The 23,897-nt window shown below is 41.9% G+C and overlaps 1 protein-coding gene across 2 annotated transcripts in view; it reads left to right on the top strand.

The window, feature by feature from the left end:
• Positions 1-2,191: 2,191 nt before the first annotated feature.
• Positions 2,192-23,897, top strand: part of STARD3NL (STARD3 N-terminal like) — a 48,891-nt gene continuing 27,185 nt past the window's right edge. Inside the window, exons 1-2 of one of the 2 annotated variants that reach the window (XM_054019230.1) lie at positions 2,192-2,335; positions 20,467-20,764. In XM_054019230.1, coding sequence (XP_053875205.1) covers positions 20,540-20,764 — 225 coding nt within the window. In that variant the 5' untranslated portion in view covers positions 2,192-2,335; positions 20,467-20,539. Of the gene's footprint in view, positions 2,336-13,753; positions 13,774-20,466; positions 20,765-23,897 lie in introns of those variants that run through there. The other variant, XM_054019231.1, reaches the window with a different exon arrangement.

The raw sequence follows: 23,897 nt of genomic DNA, 5'->3' as shown, positions 1-23,897 counted from the left end.
AATCAAAGCTAGCAAAATGGAGTATGAAGCAAAATAAGCAAAATGGAGTACAATTTTACTTGAAACAGTTTCTTCTCATTAAGCTTTTGCTTACAGACATATCATTTTATGCTAGGATTTAGCTGTTTACAGATTGCATAGATATAATAAAACCTATATCGTGATTATCAGCAGATCTCAAAGTGCTTTACTAAGAATGTCAGTATCATTACCCCTATTTTATATGTACTAGTTGCAGTGGTGCAGGAGTTATTTTGGCATGGATATATTCAAACCCCAGTTACTTATTCAGTAAGCCTTTGAATAATGGAGGTATATGCTGCACAGAAATCGAGTGTGGAGTGAGAGAACACAATATAGGTCAGGACAGGAACCCTTTAAGGATTTCAGAAGATGAATTACTGAGGTGACCCAAGAGACATTTTGATATATATTGATTTTCAAATCCCAGTTGTTCAAATAACAAAGCAATTGCATAATGAAGGATGGGGCTGTTAAAGAACAGTATTTTGTGCAGAAAAATAGCATTGGCTCAAGCAGGAGTGTCATTTTAGCCTAATTGTCTAAGAATCAGCTAATTTAAGAATTGGAAGAAACAACGTTTCTTAAGGTTAGAGGGACCACCTATTATATATTTCAAAGACTGAAATATAACTACATGAAAAATATAGACCATCCTGACTTTTTTTAATGGAATTCCACTTTACAATCTTTTATTATGTTGCAAAAATCATACATTTGAACTACCGTGTGTATCACTTTGCCTGACCAGTTCCTGAAAACAAAATTATCTGAGCAAATGCTTCTTATTGGACAAGTCACAGAATATTAGACACTAATAAGAGATGTTAACTAATATACAGATATAGCTATAGAATGAGTGGCCACTATACTTGGAGCCACCTGAGAACTACTTTACTTATATATACTCAACGCTTAGTTCCCCATTCAAATTAACAGTAATTTGTACAGTGCAAGATAGTGGAGGGGCGTGGGATGGTCTTCTCATTGGTTACAGCAGATCTGGAAGGTGATGCTGTGGCACTGTATGTGGCAGATTGGGAGGGGCCACTTTGCAGCATGAGGAATAGAATTGGGGTGGTGTATCAGCAATTTGTGGGACACATTCATGTCTTGGATTATATATAATTTAAATACATTTGTTTTTGGTTTTTATTTTGTGTCCTGGGAATGTCAGTGTTTAAAAAACAGGTGAAAAATCAGTAAAAACTGAAAATGAAAGGCCAGTGTTTGGGGTGTGTTAGGGATGACCAGTACTCATAGGAGGTGGCATGAGGGGAGCCTTCCATTGCCTACAGGCTTTTTGCTGCAGTGGCCAGGCGATCTTGGCTGCTGGGACTCATCTCCCCCCCCCACTGCACTGGGGGAAGCCGACACAACTGTGCTGAAGGGCTGGGGTCAGGAGAGGCATCTGTCGGGCAGGGAAAGCAGATGGTGGCAATCATCAGCCCCTCTGCCAATCTCATTCCCCACACCAGGCAGCCGCCAACCGGCAGCAACTCTCCTCTGCTCAGGTGTGCTGTGCTGTCGGGCAGCGCCTGTGTGAGGCTGAGCCAGGTCTGGGTAGGTTTGCCAATTTTGGTTGGACACATCCCTGGAGGTTTCATCAGATGACATAATCTTTAATTAAAAATTAATTTTTAATTCCTGGAGACTCCAGAGCAATCCTGGAGGGTTGGCAACCTTGGTCTGGGGTGTTCCTGCACTTGCCAAATTCAGGTTAAAATCTGATGACCTGGTTTTTCAAAAATCTGGTAATTTTGTGGGGGTAGGAAATGGGCAGAAATCCAAACTTAAGGGTTGTGTAACCCACTGCACTAATGTAGTAAAGCAGGCGCCTAACTGGTGACAATGAGATGCTAGGCTCATACGATCAGTTTCAATAGTAGATAGGGTGCTGACAACCCATCTCCTTTTAAACTGGAGCTGGAGCTTGGTCAGTGTGTGAATGGGGTTATGTGGCTGGGGTGCCTGTGACAGCAGGGACTTGATGACCCACACGCCCCCTTGTACCCCTCGGTCCCTCTGAGCCAGTAACGCCTCCTATTGCCCTGCCCCAAAGACCCTCATCCCATCACTGTCAAGGGAGGCGGAAGCCCCGCCCATTGCCCTATGAGCCCCGCCCACACCCCCACTCGACCCCGCCCCCATTCGCTGCCGACGCGAGCCCCGCCCCCTGCCGCTCTAGTCGCTGTGTGTGGCAGTTGCCAGGCCCCGCGGCGGCGTCTGTTGGTGCGCGGCCCTGTACAGCCGCCGCCCAGCCGGGGCCGCCCCTTGCCACAGCGGCGCGGCCCCCTCCCCCACCCCGGCTGAGGTAAGCGTCCCCCTCCCATGGGAATCCCCTCTCCTGTGGGCTCAGATCCCGCTCTTCTCCTCCCCCCCCCCGTGACTAGATCCCTCCGCCTCCGGCCCACTCACCCCCCCCCCCGTCACTAGATCCCTCCGCGCCCCTCACTGATCTACCCCCGCCCGGCCCGGCTCCCCCCGCCCCGCTCCCCCGGGCGCCGGGATCCCCTCCCTGCGGGCCGCTGCGTTTTGCCCTGGGAGTCTCGGCCTGTCTTACCAGCCCCCGGGGCCCGGGCCCGGCTGTGCGGTGGGGCTGGATCGGGTCCCAGCCTCAGGCCGCTCCCCGGGCCTCGGCCCGCTCCGCCCGGCTGCGGGGGGAGCCGTGACATGGCTGGCCCCATCCCTGGAGAGTCCGCCACTCCTCGGGCCTGGGGGGTTGGGGAGCTCCTCGGCCCGGAGCTGGTAGCTGGGTTGGGGCTGCTCCACTTTTGTGTCCATTGATAGTGAAGCTGGTTGGGGGAGGGGTGCAGCAGCTAGGGTGACCAGATGTCTGATTTTATAGGGACAGTCTTGATTTTTGTGTCTTTTTCTTATCTAGGCTCCTATTACTCCCCACCCCTTGTCCTGATTTTTCACACTTGCAGTCTGGTCTCCCTAGCAGCAGCAGCAGCGTTAAGAAAGTGTCATTGAAAAGTCAGTGACCCATCATCGCCTGCTTTATGAATCAGGGCATTTCTATGCGAGAGCAGTCAGGCTTTGAGTCAGCATTGAATAAAGGAGGGGGCCAGTCTGCTCATCAAAGTAGAGGTACCTCTAGAAACCTCCAGTGTACAGTTTGTGCACTGCATGAGCTGAAACATCTATTATGTGTGCAGATCAGTCATAGTTGACTTTTGTACTGTACATCTAAAGCGTTTTTTTTTTTTTTCCCCCAGGGGATATCAGTAGGGGTGGTGGAAGCTTCCTAAAAGTGTGTGTGTGGGGGCACCAATGGCTGAACTGCCTCTTCCCCCAGATGCCCTGCTCGCCCTTGTGGACAGTAAGAAGAGGGCCCTGAACTCCCCCCCTCCCCCGTTCTGGTGCCCCTGAATGTCAATTTAGTACAGTGGTTCTCAACCTGCTGGCCGCTTGCAGCCCAATCAGCACGCAGATATGTGACATCCTCAGGGTCATATAGGTAGTATATGTATTGTGTGGATGCAATAGAGCTATAGAGAGCTGCATTTGTGGCCCAAAATGGTAAATAGATTGAGAAACACTTTAACAAATGCTCTCGCATATACAACTCCGGAATTCTGTATCTCAGTGTATTGTCTCTGAAAACAGCCAAAACAAATTAATGTGGGCAACTCTAGGATTTACCCTACAGTGTGATCATATAAAGTGAATAATTCTAATGTCAAACTACACCCATTGAATAGGTACATCAATTGCTGAGATACTTTCTCATCTCAACATCAGAAAAGTTCAAAATTGATTCAGAAGTAGGTTGTCAGTTGAGATTTCATCCAAACTCTTATGGACTTCTCTAGCAGGATGACTAGTGAACCTTACAATAGAATGAAATCTTTTTCATTCTCTCAAGATGAAATGGATCATTATCCAAAGTATATGAGAGAACATTAATGTACGAAGCTATACAGCGCTGTACATAAATTTCAATTAACTTATACCAGTGAATCAAAAGAAGAGGAGGTCTGTATGTTTGGTGTGGTTTTTTTTACCAGCAACGTTTGGTCAACTGTCTACTTTGTGATAGGCATGTTCAAGTGAATACACTGATTTAATTTAGTGTTTATGGTTGGTAACCTTTATACTTGAAGAAAATTTAAAATAAAGGATTCATATTACTGAGCCAGAAGCATAGATTAATACACTATCTATCCATTGAATGGTGGTTAAGCATTTGAGTTGCCATCCATTTTAGTATTTATATATAATATCTTTGCTTTCATTTTCCATCATAAATGTCTCTCTGTATTTAACTTTTTCATTTTGGAGGTTGAGAGCAGACATAATACCAAGATTTAATCAATAATAAAAGTAATCTTTTTTTACTCTTACTGGAACACTGAAACATATGTATTGGTAGTGCTGGAGGTGGAATGCTTGACTAGATGGACTTGTCTGTTTTGGTATTACTGTTTTGGTATTACTGTTCCTTAGCTTGCTGATAGGTTAGTGTTTGAAAAATAAGCCTCTTGACTTCTTTAGGAATAAGTCAAAATAACTGAACTGTATAATTTCTGTAGCTTTAAACTAGTCTTACATGGACTTAGAATTCATTTATCAGTGCATTGGGATTAAATGTTGTTGTCTCCTTAACTTGGTAATGTATTCTAACTTGATTAAATCTCACAAGTTCTTGCCCCAACTTTCTGAAATGCTTTGTATACCATTGTCTAGGGCCATCAGCTAATTTGATAACTAATATCTTTTTAGACTTGACTTTCCCGGTTGAATTCTAGTGGTCTGCCTGGATGTTTGATGTGTGAGTTAACAACTTTTTGTTGAAACGTTCTGTATAACCAGATCTGATTTCTAGTGAGTGAGAGAACCTAGACATTATTCTTACAGTGGTAGTATGTTAAATTCACAGTTAGGAATAAGAACAATTAAAATTATTTTTGAAAATTGAATTTAAATATTGAAGAGATACTCTAGCAGGTTTTAAAAATTGTATGATCAATACATTTTGTTGTAAAACCACATAATCAAACATCATACTTCAGTGTATCAGCTGATCACCACAGGGTCAGGAAGGATTTTTCCCTATGGCAGCATTTCAAAAATAGCCAGGTCCATTATTATTTGGGATGTGGTGTGGTGGTAATATCTTACTCTAAAGATCAGGCATAATCCTCTGCCAGGCACAGTGTATTCAATTTGTACCATTAGTCTGATCCGGCATGGCAAATAGTCTGTTATAAAGCTAAAGTTTCAGAAAATAAAAGGGGATATCTTACAACTGTGTTATTGTTAGGGATCTCTTTCATGGCTATAAAATATGAGTTTAAGTGTGAAAATGCTTGCAAAAGCTTGTCACATTTTAAAATGGCTCAGAATTTCTAAAATCAAATATTTCTTTAAAGGTTCTAAAGAATCCACAGGTATTCTTTGGTTTCCTGGAAAATGCACCTGACAGAGGCCTGAGAGATTCCCCATGCCCTTAAAAGGTAATCCCTATTGAATGTAAAAGTTGCTGTTTTGAAGACTCCCTTAATCCTACTCAGGAAAATACAATAAAAGCCTCTTATGCCCATACAGTGTTTGGATGGTAGCCTGGGGCTCCTAAATTCGAATTCGTTCATGAATGCAGTCTCATGAATTTCTGAAAGTAGGAATACAACTAATTTCGCTCACTAGGGGAAAAATAATGGTGGCTTATCTACATTCTGAGGAATATAGCCTCTCAGGTCAGCATGTAGGAGTGATAGCAAAGAAAAATAGCTTTAGTCATAAAGAGGAAAGCTACTACTATTTTAACTTTCACTAATTCATTGAGTGCACTTCCAGATTTTACTACTTAACATTTAACTTTAAAGCCTTAATGGACCATTCTCCTTAAAAGGACCAACTGTTGTTTCAGCTGTGATCAGATGGATTGAACTGACGATAGTCAGTCTATAAGGAAGGTTTGGGAAAGAGCAGGAGAGAGGTACTGCAAACATAGGATTCTGGAATTCCTTCTTACTCGCTAGATGAAGTTGGTGGCATAGACTGTTTTGTTTGGTGTGCATTGCTTGCTGCTTGTTATGAGGTTCATGAGTAGTTATTGCCTTATGTTGTCTGTATCTTTTGAAAACCATAGGCTATTAAGGGGGAGCTAGCCAGGTAATCACCTCAAGCCTTCAAGGGTTCTTGGCCCATGCTTATAAAAATATTTATAAAATAGATATCTATTTTATAAATTTTATTTAAACTCAAACTAAAATAAAATTGAGCAAACATATCACCAAATCTAAAAAAAACCCCACTATCAGATCAGAATCATATCATGATAAAATCAAACATGTTAGTCTCAGTATTGGATTGGGATCAAATAAATACCAAAAGTAACCAGTCCTTGTATGCTCTCAGGAGTTGATGAAGGTGGCTGTCTACTTGGTTATAAACCCCAGCTAAAGAATTTTATCAAAGTCAGTCCGATCTATAATTTGAGAAGAGTTAAATATTGTAATAGTGAAAATAAATTGTCTGAACCTCAATGCCAATGATAAAGCTGCCTTCTTAGACTTACGTTTTATTGTGGTGGCTAACCTTTCCTTCCCTCCATCCTAACAGAAATACTATAATACAGACTTCAACAGAACATTCCTGATAAACAAAAGTTTAAAACCTCTTATTTACTGGAAATTACATATGACAGTTTAGTCTCTGAGGATTTGTAAACATGGAACATGCTTTAATGCATATCTGTGAGATGCACTGAGGTCTGTTAAAACCTGGGGAAATTTTCCCCATGTGGCCTTTATGGGTGCACTCTCACAGATGCATACACACAGCCATGCTCACACCCCAAAAATAGAAAGGCTGGGATGACTCCCAGTTAATAAAAAACAAGCCAACAATAGAAAAAAGATAATTAAGATAACGAGTTTGTGAGCTCTTTACCTTCCGCATTCTTCTGGATTCTTGTAGAATAGGAGCTGGAACTGCAGATGAGGAGCCAGACAGCGATATTCTCCTGGCACAGTAATTATCACTAGTGGGCTTCCTTTGGGTGCAGGGAAAGTCTAGTCAAAGGCTGGTTTGGGCTGTTTGTTGATGTTGTGACTTTCTCTCACCAAGATGATCAACCTTTGATATTTCAGAATCAACGTCTTCCCTTAGATGCCTTATTAATTTGAAAGTTAAGGTTTCTCAGCCTTACCACTGATGCTTATGGTTTACAAATTTTGCTTGCTTCACCTTGCAACTCTTTCCTCCAAGGTCTTCAGACAAATCAAGTGTGAGGCTTACCTTGGAGACATTCAACTGTTTAGTTCAGCTTAAAATAGGTGCAACAAGTTGGAAAATCCCACTTAAACCAGCAATTTTAAAAAATACTGTGGTCCACATCAGAGACTATGCATCTGCAATCACCCTCAAAATGTCAAAAATCCAGACACATAAGACCACTTTTCTGGAAGCTGACGTGGTTGTAAGACATTAAGTTACAAGTTTACAAAAGTATTCAACATAAAACCCTGTGAAAACAATGAATAGGAAAAACCCTAGCCCAGCAAAACCAGGTTCTCAGCATTCAGTCATCAGCAAAATAAAATAAATTCAGTCTTAAGACAAATTTCTTTGCTCCAGTTTGTTCTTTGCTAACCCACTTCACCTTGAATGATGCCTTGGAATGTATTAACTACTTATGTTAAACAATCTGTTCCACCTTGAATGTAGCCGTTACACTTTGAGTGCATTTTCCAGACCTGAAGAAGAGCTCTGTGAACCCTCAAAAGCGTCTCTCTCGCACCAACAAAAGTTCATCTTATAAAAGATATTACCTCATCCACCTTGATTTTCTAATATCCTGGATCAGCACAGCTACAAGAACCACTGTGTATGACCTAAAAACAAATGATCTTTTTCTTCTGACAATCAAGGCAATTAAAATAACTTTTCTATTTTGGAACTGGGGCTGTAGATCATACAGCTTATATTCTGAAAGCGACATGTTGATAAAGAAAAGTTTCTTTAAATCTCATCAAGATGAAATCCATTTGAAAGATAAAATTTCAAATATTTTATAAGGTCTAGATACCCTTACAAGATATTCTCACCCTGGGGTGTACTTAAACTTTGTATATTGGATAGGGAATGTTCCTTAAATCATAGGATGTTACAGATTAAAAAAAAGACATGTCATATTTCCTGCCAAAGCAGGATTATTCCATATGGAACTCTTGTAGCTTATTTTGGTTCACTGTTAAGTGTTCCAAGTGATAGGACTTCCACCACTGTTCTTAGACTCTTCTGAAGTCTACTACATCTCATACCATGCTCTATTGCTGGAATAGTCTCCCTGTTCTCATCTGCCAAGAACCTTGTTTTTTAAAAAAGCACTCCTTAAAGTCTTCATATACACCGCTACCTCGATATAACACGAATTTGGATATAACGCGGTAAAGCAGTGCTCCGGGGGGGCAGGGCTGCGCACTCCGGTGGATCAAAGCAAGTTCAATATAACACGGTTTCACCTATATATAATCCAGTAAGATTTTTTTGGCTCCCAAGGACAGCGTTATATTGAGGTAGAGGTGTATTTAATCAATAATCCCCACGCATTCCCTTTATTGAACGGTTGTAAAAGATTGAGGAGAGAGTGTTTTACACTGTAAATTACATGTAATGTCCTGCATTGCTGTATTCTGGGGTTCTCAAACTGTGGGAAATGACCCCAAAATGGGTTGGGACCCCATTTTAATGGGGTCGCCAAGGCTGGTGTTGGCCCTGGGCCCTATAGCAAGTCTGAAGCCCAAGCCCCACCGCCCATGGGTTACATGTCCACCATCCAGGGCAGAAGCGTTTGGGCTTCAGCTTTGCGCCCTCTCCTCCCCTCCCCACCCCCGCCCACCTCCAGGGCAGCAGGGCTTGGGGAGGCTTGGTCTTCGGTCCCCCCCTCCTGGGGTCACGTAGTAATTTTTGTTGTCAGAAGGGGGTCGTGGTGCAAGGAAGCTTGAGAACTGCTGCTGTATTCCATTAACCTGTTCTTTCTATCTCTGTTTTTGGATTCATTGGGAAAAGGTAAGTGTGGGTATTTGTGTAAGTAGCATGGACAGGCCCGTGGGCATCAGCACCTAAAACATTTTCACTGATAAGTAGCTAACTGAGGAATAAAGGTAGATAAAGGCAGGGGTGAGGCTGGGGAATGTCCCTCACCATGCCTCTTAATTGGCCAAAAGCTCCATGGCCATGGAGACAGTGTGCAAGTTGCTACAGTAATGTTCTTAGAATGGCTTAAAACCTCGTATTTGTTCCTTAAAGTAGTCAGAGCACAAAGGGAAACTCTAGTAATCTGTTGGAGGGTTTCTGACAGAAGGGATGTTACAAAGGGAGAGGGAAATGTACAGAAAAATATGGGCAATCCAACTTTGTCTGCACTAAGTGACTACATAAGATACAGAAAATCTTTCCTTTTTGTTTAGAGGGGAAAAAATCTCTTTAGACTGATGTGCTTGTCAGGAGTGGCATCTACTGTATAAAAAGTTCTAGTACTAGATCTCATCTTCTGAACCTTTATGGTGACTCTTACACTGCTGTCTTCCATCAGTAGCCCATCCCAATGGATTCTGATTCATAACCATTGTTGTATTTAACTGTATGTAAATTATTTGCATGTTTCCAGTCATCTTTTGATGATAGAGTATGGTCTGATCAAGTAGAAAAATCTGATTGGAATTAACATTTTGCCTAGTTCTTACTCCTTTACAAATATTAACTGAGTGCATGCTGCACATATGTTGGTTATTTTGAGGTCTTGACTCATTGTATATGGTAGCCTAAAATGTTTTTCAAGTCTTGGTTAGGTACTGGCCTAGGTGGACAGGGCAAAATATATTAAAATGATGGTTATTGTAATCATGGTTCTCAACACTTTTGTAAGTTTTGCCTCCCTCTGCTAGTGCTAGCACTTGCCAGCAAAACTATAATATGAGACAAAGGCCAGTCTTAAACTACTTCAGGGTTGCGGTATTTTTGGTACTGTGGACAGAGGTCTAGGATGAAACAAGGAAGCTCCTAGAGAAGAATGCAGTTTTAACCAATGCATTTAAGACTACTTTGGAAACAAGACATACTGATGAACTCAAAGTTAACATACATCTTGGAAAGTATAATCCAGTAGGGTTTTATTTTGCTAAAAAAACATCAGGGACATGTTAGAATGCCTGCAACAGAGCTTTTTTTTTTTTTTTTTTTAAACATATATCAGTGGCTGGACAAGAGATCAAGTAGTGATTATCTCAATTTTCTGTAATTGTTACCTGTTTACTTCTGTTTGTGCTGTTAAGAGTTTGCATGGCTTGCGCTTTCATTTCCTCTTCTGTTTAGGCTATCAGTAATTGTCTTCATTTTGTGTACTTCTAGTGGCTTTTCTATTGCTCTTTCATGGAGCTTTCCGGGTGGATCAGTGTAAGTGCTGTGTAGTATCTGTTCCTACTTGAATCGTTATCATATCCTCCATAGGTAAGCTAAACCCAAAATTTACAGAGTAGGCTATGTTATTTGGTCATTCCCATTTCTAGATTCTGTGTTTTGATGGTCAAGCTATAATACCAACCGAAATTGAATCTAATTCTAAGTTTAGGAAGCATGTTTCTAAAAATTGTTTTGCAAGCAAATTGAGTATTTTGAGGAAGTAACAGTTATTGGGGGAAGAGAAAAAGATACTTAGCACATAACTAGTGCTGTGTCAAAACCTTCCTTAAAGATTAAGACTAGCCTAGGAAAGTGGTATGTATTGAGTAGGGAAGGAGTGAGAGTCTTGAAGAGGAATATTTATGATTTAGATGTAGTTTGGGTTGGGCAGAAGTGACTATTGTAATGTTACTAGTAGCTACTATTCACTATAAGCTGATTTCTCTAAAAATGAGTTCTTAACTCATCCTAAAAATATTGTCAACATAGAATGGCTTATTGATAGATAATAGTGAATAGAACTGTAGAGGAATTTGTCCAGTGGGATTCCGCAAGGCTTGGTGACAGGCTCAGTCTCAACATCTTCATTAAAATTTGGAAGGGGTAAAAAGCACAAAATTAATATTACAGGTTTACTACAGATACTACTTTTGGAGGTGCTCTCCATACTAGTGAAGATAACCACACAGAACAAATTAGAAGTGAGAAATATGGGCATGAAACAACCAAAATGAAATTCAAATTAAAGCAACAAACTAATAGGTATAGCAGATAATAGGCGGGAATACAGATTCACTGGCAAGCTGAAAAGTGGAAAGCAGTAATGCTTAGAGACCTCAATGTGATAATGGACGGTAAGTTTATAGTAGAGTCCAAAGTGTAATTATTTAATGCCGTATGACAGTAAAACAGGCCAGTGTGACTTTGGGCAGTATTGTTACAGGCATGTCATTGGGAAGGGAAGTAGTAGTCCCTTTTTATATGATTAGTGAGACTGCATTTTTACTTTGCTATGACTGTACATCATTTTACAGTGTTCCCCAGTGCACCCATCCTAGAATTCCTGTCCTGAAGCACTTAGTCTAAAGCCATAAGTAGGTAAATACAGACATTTTCAGAATAAACAATGTAATAACTCATAATATTATCATTGTTAGGTACTTCAGTACCAGAATGACTACTCAGAAGTGATCAGAGAAGTGGACCATAAATGATTAGGGTTTGATTTCTGAGGAATAACTAAGAGCTGTGTATTGCAGTAGTGTAGCTGAAGGTTGACAATACCAAGGATGGAGAAATCAAATAATGGGATGACATTAGAAAAAAATCAGAATCAAAATCAAGAAGATTTTGTTGATGGGGAGATCTATATTATTAGACCATGAAATATTCAAGGGAAATGGTGAAATTCCCATTATTTTGGGCACGTGAACGTAAACTAAATAAAACACTGCAAAATTACCTGCAGGAAATGTCTGTACTGCAGGAGAAACACAAGACACAACCAAGTCTGTTCCAGCTCTTAATTTCTTAGCTGATGCATATCCTGTTGTAAGATGGTTCAGCTGGGCAAAATATTAGTAAGTAGAATTGATGGACAAAATATTAGTAAGTAGAGGTGATGGGGAGGAATGAAAGAACAACTTCCGCAAAAAAAATAAATATCTGTAGATATGTTTAAATTCTTGTTTTGCAGGGTTTGGCATGGAACGATTTCCTCAACTTTTGAAAAATGAGAAAGGCAAAGTTATGATTAAAGCTAAGATTTTTGTCACAGGTATTTTTAGTAAAAGTCATGGACAGGACATGGGCAATAAACAATAAATCATGGAAACTTGAGCCTTGCAGCATGGGGCAGGAGTTGAAGCCTCACCACGCGGGGCTGAAGTCATGGAGGTCATGTAAAATCATGGAAACCGTGATCGACTCATAGTCTACGTTATGATGTTTAACTTTTCATTTTACCACTCTGTCTTTTTGAAAGTTGAGGAAATTTTAAAAAAGTTGAATGGGAAGGGGGGATTTTTAGTCTGTTAAATTCAGTGGCAAAAAAAGCAGAGGGGGCAAAAACAATGTGAATTTTGAAAGTGTTTTGTTTTTTAAAAATAAACAAAATGAAAAGTTCAGTTTGAAACAAAATACAAACTTATTTAGTTATGAATAGGGCCGTGAAATACCTGTCACAGACCGTGAAATAAATTGCTACCTGGTGGCAGTTCAGAGGTTCACCTGGATGTGTTCTGTCTCAGTCAGTTAGAAGACCCTTCATTTAATCTGATCTCCCCCTTGCTCCTGCTCCTAGCTGTTGGGGAGGGACAGAACTTGTCTTTCCTCTGCACGGCCGCTCTTGGTCTCGGGTGTGGGGGGAATGACCCACCTCGGAGTGCCTTCTCCTACTGCAGGAAGTTCCTGCAGCTGGAGGAGACTTGTGGAGTTGGGTCCGATCTCCCCATGCTCCTGGAAGTCCCCACTTCTAGCTGTGATTCCCCATGCTGGGTTGGGGAGAACCAGGACTTGTCCTTCCCTTGCATGGCAGCTCTGGGGGGAAGGAGGAGAGCTCAGACCCACTTCCTGGTATCTTTTGGTTTGGGCCCCCATGGTTACAACACTGAAATTTGAGATGTAAACAGATGAAAATGTGAAATTGACCAATTAAAAAACCCTCTGGCCGTTAAATTGATCAAAATGGATTGTGAATTTGGTAGGGCCATAGTTATGAAATTTCTCATTGAGAAATCAATGTTGTTAATTACTTATCTATGGGAATTCTTCAGTGAAACCTCATTTTTGTCAGAAACATTTGGTTTTGCTTGGAAAATTGATCAGCTCTCTTAATAAGGGTAATTGAGATACTACCAGTGTAGTAGCCGAGAGATCCACAATATTTAATAGAAATAATTTCCAGATACATAAGGCATATAAGTGATTTTGATTTAATGCCTTAAATCTACTTTAGCATTAAAGAAGAAACTAACTACATACCCTCAAATTTCCTCAGTACAAAATAAATTGCTACTTGGTGGCAGTTCAGAGGTTCACCTGGATTTGTTCTGTCTCAGTCAGTTAGAAGACCCTTCATTTAAAGTCTTGAGGTCCTTTTGTCTTTTGGATCATGTCCTATGTGGGTAATATTTTTCATCCTCAGGGGAAAAGCTCCATCTTCTGCTTGTCTTTAATACAAAACAACACCATCTACCTAGCACACCATCATTTCCTATTAAATGAGATGATACTCTGTTTCTTGGTTGCAAGAGTAGGTGGTCCAGCTGCCCCAGATGTGCATTCCTAAGCAGCTCAACACCTCCACCTTCCCAAGTATTACCCAGCCTTCCCAAACAGGTAAGTGGCTTTGGGAGAAAGAGAGGATAACAACATCTTTATAACAGACATAATTTTGCATAAACAATCCAGCAAATTCTGTGTCTAGTTTCAGCGCACCCTGCACAATTTCACGTATATGACTACAATGATCTAAGAATTCTGGTATCAACATTTTGTAAACTAAGTAAATTTTGGGTAGCTTTCTGCCAGTTTATCAAGATGCGTTGGTTTTTTGTTTTTTTTACCATTGTCATTTTCCTCAATAAAGATAATAGCTGATTGTTTAAGACTTTAGTATAGTGTGTAATTCTTTTTAGATTAACTAGGTCAGAAACTCAACCTTTCCAGACTACTGTACCCCTTTCAGGCGTTTGATTTGTCTTGCATACCCCAAGTTTCACTTCACTTAAAAACTACTTATGTATTTTTGTCAGTTTTCGTATACAAGTGTCACAGCACCCTATTATTGAAAAAAGTTATGTTCGCGATTTTAAGTGAAACGATGTTAAGGGAATCCAATTTCCCCATAGGAATTAATGTAAATGGGGGGGTTAGGTTCCAGGGACATTTTTTTCACCAGACAAAAGAACACTCTCTCTCTCTCTCTCTCTGTTTTAAATAAGCAACTTAATACTGGTACACAGCGATGATGATTGTGAAGCTTGGTTGAGGTGGTGATGTCAGAGGGTGGGATATTTCCCAGGGAATGTCTTACTGCTAAATGATGAACTAGCAATTGACTGAGCCCTCAAGGGTTAACACATTTTTGTTAATGTAGCCTCACACTCTACAAGGCAGCACGAATGGAGGGAGGGGAGACAGCCTGGCAGACAGACACACACATCCTGTGTGTGTGTGAGAGAGAGAGATGCACATTGCCCCTTTAAGTACGCTGACCCCACTCTAAGTACGCTGCCTTTTTAAATAGATCAACAAATTGAGACAGCAACTCCTGCCAGCAAGCTCCCTCCATCCTGAGCCCTGTCGTGTCCCTCCCCCCCCCCACTCTTTGGAAATGGGGTAGGTGGGGTTCAGGAGCAGGGGGGCGAGGGACACCCTGACATTAGCCCCCTCTTCTTCCACCCCATTCCCCCCCAGAGCAAGCAGGAGGTTCCAGAGAGTAGCTCCAAGGCAGAGGGCAGGAGCAGCACATGTCAGTAGGGGGAGGGACAGCTGAACTGCCAGCAATTGTTAGCCTGCTGGGCGGCTGCTGCACAGGGGACTTAGGGGAATGGGGAGCTGATAGGGGGCTGCCAATCCACCCTGGTTCCAAGCCCCCACCAGCTAGCTCCAACAGGCTGCTCTTCCGGCAAGCAGTGGACAAAGCAGGCGACTGCCAAATGGTGTTATAAGGGAGCATTGCGCAACTTTAAATGAACATGTTCCCTAATTGATCAGCAATGAAACAAGGTTAACCAGGATGACTTTAACTGAGGAGTTACTGTACTGACTTCTCTAGTGCTTTTTATGTAGTCTGTTGTACAACTAAGCAAATATCTAGATGAGTTGATGTGCCCCCTGGAAGATCTCTGCGTGCCCCCAGGGGTACATGTACACTGAACTAGGTCATCTTTTGTTATATAGATGTGAGTGGCATTTTACATTTGAAATCCATAGTGCTTCCTATTATTTATCATATTCTCCTTTAAGTTCAGGAGGCCAAAGTACTACCTGAATATTATCAATGGATGATACGTTCAAGTTATTCACCATTGCAGTTTTACCAAAACCAACTGTACATCTGTCTAAATATAGCCTTATATAGTCATTTCAGTTTTTGTATCTAATTTGTTTTTATATTGGCTGCCACATATCCAGTGATGTGGTCCCAATGTTTAATAAGAAATTTACTCATGCACTTTCCCCCTTTATCTGCCATAAAACATAGCTAGGGATTTTCCTAAAATACTTAATTAACTTTAGAAAAAACAAATGAATATGTACATATACACATCCAAATCATTGTAATTTATTTTTGTAGGTTTTTTTGGAGACTCAGTAATAAAAATGTGAAAAGTGATATTTGTAGGTTTGTTAATATCACTTCTTATAGCACACTTAGTAGTTAGCTGGGAGGCTGTGAAAAGTGATATGTGTACGTTTGTTAATATTACTTTTCTCAGCAAGCCCCAGGACGAATTAAGCCCTGGATGTGGGGTCAGGAGACGGTGGAGGGATGGATGTGGGGTGATGGGGGATTGGATGTGGGGCATGGAGGAGACGGCGGGGGTGGGGGGTGAGCCCTGACGTGTGGCCGGGAGCCAGAGCATGTGGCTAGAGCTGGGGGCTGGCATCTGGTGCTGCACAGCCAGAGCTTGGGGGCCAGGCCGTAGCATGCCGCTGCATGGCTGGAGCTGGGGGCCTGCACCCAGGGCTAGAGCTCACTGCTGCGTGGCCAGAGCCCAGAGCTAGGGGACAGAGTCCAGGGCCATGTTGCCAGAGTTGGGGGTCAGTGCCTGCTGCCACATGGCTGGAGCTGGCACTTGCTGCTGCGTCTCAGAGGTTGGCACCTGGGTCCAGCTCCTGTCACCAGGGGTTGGCACCCGCTGCCATGTGGCTGGGGCCATATGGCTGGAGCCAAGGGTCAGCACCTGCCACTGAGTGGCCAGGGCCGGGGTCAGCAACCAGCACCTTGGAGCCTGGGACTGGAGCTGGGGACCAGCGCCTCCTGCTGCACGGCCAAAGCTGGGGGCTGGAGTTCAAAGGCCCGCAGCTGGAAGCTGGAGCCACATGGCTGGACACAGGAACCGGAGTCAGGGGTTGCCCCCATAGCCAATATCTTGAAATCCAGCCACTGGAGCTCGCTGCCCAACCACTCCAGGCTGAAGCCTGAGCCCTGTCGTGCCCCGACCCACCCCAGTGGGTAGAGAACTCGCCTTGCTCCTGCAGTTTTGTGTCCCACCTGTCTCCAGCGGCGGTGCAGGGCGGCACAGCCAGGAGCAAAAAGGAGGAAGGGAGAGGGTCCAGTGCCTTGCCCCACTCCCTCCATCACCACCCAAGAGACTGTTGTGGCTGCACAAAAAGCCACTGGTGGCCACATTTGAGAAACACTAGAATCTGTGTGCTTGTAGAGGGCTGAAGGATTGTAAGAGTCGTGTTTCCCCCCCCCCCCTTTAAACAAAAGCGTTCCCTTAACTAAGAGAATATCTCTGGGCAATCAAACTTATATTACAGCAAGTTTGATTTGGAAATGTGGGGTGGAGGGAGAGAGAGAGAGAGACAATGAGACAGTCTATTGCTACTATACCACAGCATTAAACTTTTCTTGTTTGAAAAGAGGAAGGGGTTGGTTTTGAAAATCTTGTAGGCAGGTGTGATATTTTCCTCATTCCTTTTTTTTTAAGGTACTGGACATCTAGCGCAATTTTGGGCATTGAAAAGACAAAATTGGTCCTCTAGAATTTTTTGAGCCCCCATAGAGAAACATCTCTGGGGATGTTGTCATCACAGGGAAGAGAGGCTGTATTTGGACAGAGGGTGAACTCTCATTAAAGTCATAGAAGTTACTCTAATCCTTCCTTCATTTTGGTGGTGGAACTTTAACAAAGAGTCCCTGGGAGCCTCCTCAAGCACATTGTTCCTCCTACTAATTCTTTCTCAGATATTGTTTTCTGGTAGTACTTGGAAGTTTGAAGCTCTGACATGGAGTGCTGTAGAAAAACTCTCACATGCAGAGTTGTATGAGTGCTAAATCTCTTACTGTATGTATACACCCTTTCTGTGCAGTGTTGTTACTTTTATATACCACTTCCGTCGTCTCCTAGAATAGTTACTATATTTTACTTTCACTTGGCTGAACTGCTGATATGTCCTTTTACCTCTTCTTTCTGTAAAAATAATAGTTTTATTATTTGATGAAAAACGCTTGAACATATTTTCCTGGTTGTTTTTAATTTACTTTAATACTGTGTCCTTTACTTTGTGTAAGAGACAGAATGGTAGAAGATTAGAGTCTTAGTATTGTAAGAAGTTGTACTATAGGTCCCAACTTGAGGCATCATGTATGTACAGTGAATAGGACAAAAAATTGGGGGGGAGTGGTGTATTGGTATGGGAACAGGTATATAAAAATGTGACCTGGGGTTTCTTCTAAGCATGATTTATCTATTAATTGGCTTTTGTTTTTGTGATTATTTTCTTCAGTATTAGTCGTTGGTGGATTTTACTAGATATCATTTTTTTGAGCATAAGCAAAAGTTGATTTGTAGTCCATTAGGCAGCAGTTGATGAGAACATTTTTCTTTATTTTAAGTGGGTTTTTGGAGGGTTTATGAAGTTCCAAGTTAGAGTTCATATAACAGACCATTTAACAACTATGTATCTGACACTGAAAAAAATATTGCAACCCTGACTCAACTAACTTTAATTAGTTCCATTATTTTTCATTTGACTGGGATTCTTGAATACAGTATTTGAGGATCTCAAGAGCATTGGATTTCCTCTTGGGAATTTTCAGTTGCACTAGTTTTATTTCTGCTTGGGTGGCTTTTAAGAAATGGTTTGTCATAGGGCTTTGAAAAGTCATGGATTCTGTTACTTCCAATTAGTATTTTTTGGAACCTTGTTGACTTCTACAGTTTTAACTTCCCTGGGATTGAAGTGTTGCAGTTTTCTTTGAATTGAGGGGGAGGGGAAAGTTTCACTACTTTACTCTGTGTGTGACTTAATAGAGAACAACCTGTACAAAAAAAAACCCAGGGGTTTTTGATTTGTAAAAGAATATACTGAGTACAGTATACTCCCGTTTATCCAAAAAACTATTATCCAAACCTCATCATTGTTCAAATCCCGTCGTTATCCACCAGTAGGAGATGCATGCCCTCTGCAGCGGGGACAAGGAAGGGGTTTGGATAATGTGACGGTTTGAATAACAGAGCAGAGATTTTCACCAGCACCCAAGGCTAGGAGAAGCCCCTGGCTACAGGGGAGGCCACCCTGCTGCTGAATGGGTCCTGTGACAGAACAGGGACCACAGGAAGCCCTCTGTGGCTGGGCTGTCACAGGAATGAGCAGGGACATGATAGTGGAATTGCTGAGGGCTCCCTTTGTTGCCACAGGGCTGGTAACACCTGATTCCTGCAGGCACAAGGTTGTGGAAGTGGTGTCACTGGCACTGCAACAACACAGGGAGTCCTCTGCAGCCCCGTGTCACAGGAACGGGGCAGAGCAGAGACCCCTGGCCAGTACTGCGAAGAGGAGGAGAAGTCCCCTGCCACAGAGGAGGCAACCCTGCTGCCGAATGGCGCCTGCCTTGTCGATTATCTGAGCTGCCCGATTATTTGAATAAAATCTGTGTCTCCCATGCTATTCAGATAGTTGGGAACATACTGTACTGCCTAAGTTGGCTACAAGCGTTTTATATCGAAAGTTTCATAATCTTCAGTTGCAGAAATTGTTTTGGAATAAATGTAACACATTTTTAATGAATGCTGTTGGAGAAAACTAATCTGATTTTCATATCTGCTGAAACATATGACCATCTTAGTCAGCTGTCTTTGAGGAAGCTTTCCAGAAAAAAGTATCTCATGCAACAGCAAGTGGTGGGGGGAAAAAAACCCCTGCAGCTGCTTGTATATGAAGAAATGTATCCGTTTGAGACACCAGAAAGCACTTAATATACAAATGCAGTGTAGTGGAACAGATTTAGGCATCTGTTGACCTTTATGTCACCATTAAGTTCTATGTATTATAACTTCACAGAGACACAAACTGGTAATGTAACATGGTGTAAACTATGGGGCAAGATTTGACATATCAGCTCAGGAGAGCAGGATACCCAGTAGTAGAGATGTCAATAGTTGTAATGAACCTTTGACTTATTCCTGTTTCTTTCGTGGCCAAGTCAGTCATACCCTGGCCAGTGATAAGTGTGGGTGGCAGACACCCTTCTGTACTTAAGAAGTTGTACTAAGTAGACCTCTGCTCTCTTACAACTTGTCTAAACACAGAAGCCACACTGGTTTAACTAAAGGTGTGATGTTGCATCAGTTTAGCTAAACCAGTGGAACTTTGTGTACATTTGATTTAGCTAAACCGGTCTAATCTAACATCACATCTTTGGTTATACCAGTACTACTCTCTGTGTAGACCAAACCTCTGTCTGCAGACAGCAAGCCCCTAATTCCCTTTCCCCAAATTATCTGAAGCTTGACCTGGGCCTGAGTACTTTGACTTACTGCATAAAAGTGTTAGATACAGTGTGCTGATGTTTGAAAATCAAGTCATCTTTCCATTAAGCAGCGATGAAAGTAATGGAAAGAGTAGGCCAGCTAGAGAATCTACTTTTACTAATCATTTAGAGTGCTTTCTAAATTTGAAGTACCATGCAAGCATTAACTAATCAGTCTGCACAACGTCCATGTGAGGTATTAACCACAGTTTTGCAGCTGGAGACAGCAAGACAAGCTGAAGTGACTTGCCCAGAGCCACCCAGTCAATCAGTAGCAAAGCTGATTAGAGTTTGGAAACCTCCAACTCTAGACTACATTTCCTGAGATATGGCTCATATTGCTATGTATTTAAATATTCTGTCTCAAAAAGGGATTTATAGGTGAGCTTAGAAAACATGTTAAAAGCATTTTTTCAGCGCACAGATGTAAAAGACACTCAACTGTTCGATTTACAAAAAACAGTTCAGGTCTGATTAGATGAAGTTTGCTTAGTAGCAGTCAGTTTGCTATGACTAACATTTTGGATTTGTTCTTTCTAAAGACATCTCCTCCTATATGGATCAACCTGCTAGTGATGGTGAAGCTGGGAAAAGGCTACTGTAACCACAGCCAGGATGAATCGGCTGCCAGATGATGCAGAAAATGTTCAGAGCAGCAGTCGGGGCTCCTGTCCTTCCTTGCAGGATGTCCATTCCATCAACCCAGCGCAGCTGATGGCAAGGATTGAGTCCTATGAAGGAAGAGAGAAGAAAGGCATATCAGATGTCAGAAGGACTTTCTGTTTGTTTGTTACCTTTGACCTTTTATTCGTAACCTTGCTGTGGATAATAGAGCTAAATGTGAGTCTTGTTTTTCAAACTTTTTTTAGATTTGTTTTCTTCCTTCAGGGGTTGGTGGGCTCAGAAATGGCTAATTGCCACCATTCCACTCCAACTCAAAGTTTGTACTATCACCCCAGTTTGACATGTTACATTTTAACAAATGTCTTGCCATCTAACAGTCAGTGAAAACAGATACCCATTTAGCTTAGCAGTGGCAACTCTGTTTTAATCGCTGCGGTTTACACTTCATTATTATCCATTTGTATTGTTATATCTTTTCTGGCAACACTTGTGTCTTAATTCTAATTATTAACCATGTCAAACTAGAACAAGGAAAGTGCAGAGTACTTAACAGAGAGCAAAGCATCAAAAAGATTCACGCTTCCATGAATTTGGATATTGTGTGAATTTCAATCTAACAAGGGTTTAGCTCAGGGGTCGGCAACATTTGGCACGCGGCTCGCCAGGGCAAGCACCCTGGCGGGCCGGGCCAGTTTATTTACCTGCTGACACGGCAGGTTCGGACGATCGTGGCCCCCACTGGCCGCGGTTTGCCGTCCTGGGCCAATGGGGGTGGCGAGAAGCGGCGCGGGCGAGCGATGTGCTGGCCATGGCTTCTCACCGCCCCCATTGGCCCAGGACGGCGAACCATGGCCAGTGGGGGCCGCGATCGGCCGAACCTGCCGCGTCAGCAGGTAAATAAACTGTCCCGGCCCGCCAGGGTGCTTGCCCTGGCGAGCCGCGTGCCGAACGTTGCCGACCCCTGGTTTAGCTTGTTACCGCGTGACACATTGAAAATAATATTTTCCTGCATTGCTCATCTCTCCTGAGAGAGATTCCTCAGGGGTGCTATCGGCCAAAGTTGTTTTGGTTTTTCAAATAAAATATTTTCCTTGTGCCAAGTTTGTTCTAAGATTAATTTTTTAAATATATTAATTTTGCTCTTGCTGAGGTCTTCTCCCTTAACTACTTTGATTAATAATCTGGAATGTATCCTCAGAAACGTCAAAGTGGCTGTTTGTTGTAGGTAAGCACTGAGATTACTCAATTCAAACAGCTGTTTCTAGGTCCTGAATTTGAAATCATACGAAGAGGTATGTAATAATGTAAAGATCCCATATTTTCAGTATTTACAAGTGAAACATTTTATTGTGAAACTGGGATATGAGGTGACTCTATTTGGACCTTTAACCACATTTTTGAGGAGTTTGACCCAGGAGCAAGCTGAAACAAAAGATTTAATTTCTTAGAGATACACTATTTTGATTGTAAAAGATGTCAATAGGGAAACAACCCAGATGAAAAGATTGATCTAGATGAGTGGATCTTTGTGGGAAAGGGGATATCCAATTTTCAATTTTTATAGCTTATGAATATTTTTAATAAATTACTGTATAAATGGCATTTACCCAGGTAAGATCCATCATATTTTTGCAACTAAGGAGGTGCTCTGTTGGAGGTGTTGCAGAGAAAGGAGAACATACTTGCACATGTGGTGGTTGTGTCCCAAATTAGATGGTTTTGGGAGGAAGTTATTAAAGAGATTCATTTTATGATTAAATGCTGGCTTCCTAGAGATCCCATGTCCTGCTTACTTAATGCTCCAGTAAAAGATCTAAATTTTAAACAGAATGTCAAATTATTTTGTTTAATTGTTAGCTGCTAATCTTTGTACTGCACATAATTGGAAACATGTGATCCTTCCTCCTATGGAATTGTGGTATAGTAAAATGTGGACTATCCTTGTAATGGATAAGTTTGCGCACCAAGTGCAGTCACAAGAGAAGCACCAAAAGGCGGATAGATATTTAGAAATTTTGTTGCCCTTTCTAGAGTATTCAGCGTTGGAGGACTTCCCAGCCAGCAAGGCAGAATCTCTAGCCAGGTTCTTTGATTATTCACCTGATCCTGAATAAGTGATGTATGATATAGTATGGTAATGTTTTATTGTAATTCTTCCTCTAGTAAAAAAAAGTAAAAAACCCGTCAACCCTCCAACATCACAAGATCAAAAGACAGAGTGGTTTTTAAAAAAGTTTTAAAATATCATGATTTTTAAGCTAGTCTCATGACTTAGGGGGGTGTCCAACTCTTGATTTTTAAACACTGGGTGTTGGTGCAATTGATACAGAGTCTGCTATGTTCTGGCTTCCTCACTGGTGGATAACTAGTGAGGTTTGGAGACGATGCCAGCCTTTTCATAAACCAGAAAATGTTTCTTGGACATGACTGCCACTTTTGGACCCAGACTGGTTAGCATCGCCAGTTGTTGTTGTTGAACACTTGGTAGTTTAATATAAGTAGCAGCAAAAGTCAGAGCGGATTGCTTGGTAGGAGTGCTGGGAGGGAGGAGGAAGAGGAAGTGTGGTTTTTTTTTTTTTTTTTTTTTGTGCTTATTTGCAAATGTTTTTCGCCTGACCGTATTAACATGTTCCCTTCCTGAGGCTGAAGTGCTTACACATCAGGATATTTTTAAACTTTTGGTGCTATGATTATGTCAAGTGATAAAATGGCATATTAGCTATCTCTTGGTTTTTTTACTGTTTCTCTCCCCCAGTTCTGTTTTCAAAGGCTTTTGTTCAGGCTGGGTAGCATTCCCCAAGTTTTTTATATTATAAACATAGCATCTTTATTAATTATCATAAAGGTGCATAGATGCAAGAGGACAGTGTGCAGAAGGAAGGATTTTTGGCAAGTTGTCTCTGAGAATTGGAAGAGCATTTTAGAGCTCAAATTGAGAGAAGGGGATGAAAGTGTTTGGGGTTGTATTGGCTTGTGTGAGGGATAGGAGGGGAAGGGTGTTGATGACATAGTATTGGGAGGCGTCCAGTCTCCCTCTGTTCCCTGCCCTTTAGCCTCCTTTGTCTATAATATCTGTGCACTCTCCCTACTTTAGTTCTGGTCCTGTGCATATGTGAGGAGTTTAACAGTGCACTCTTCCTGTCAGACAGCCACCACCTCTGTGATTTCAGATTGTGCTACTTTAGAAATTAAGCAGTTAACATAATTGTCTTTCATGTGGACTTTTCTTTGGCTTTGCAACAACATACTGTTACACTTGAATGGTTCAGGTGAGAATCCAAACATTCTGTTCCAGCTGTCAAACATCCAAAGTCTCATGAGTCTGGATTGGCAGGCATGTTGTCTTGCC

This window comes from Malaclemys terrapin, chromosome 2, assembly GCF_027887155.1.
Source record: "Malaclemys terrapin pileata isolate rMalTer1 chromosome 2, rMalTer1.hap1, whole genome shotgun sequence".
Classification (NCBI taxonomy): domain Eukaryota; kingdom Metazoa; phylum Chordata; order Testudines; family Emydidae; genus Malaclemys; species Malaclemys terrapin.
This window is presented reverse-complemented; position numbering and strand designations above follow the sequence as displayed.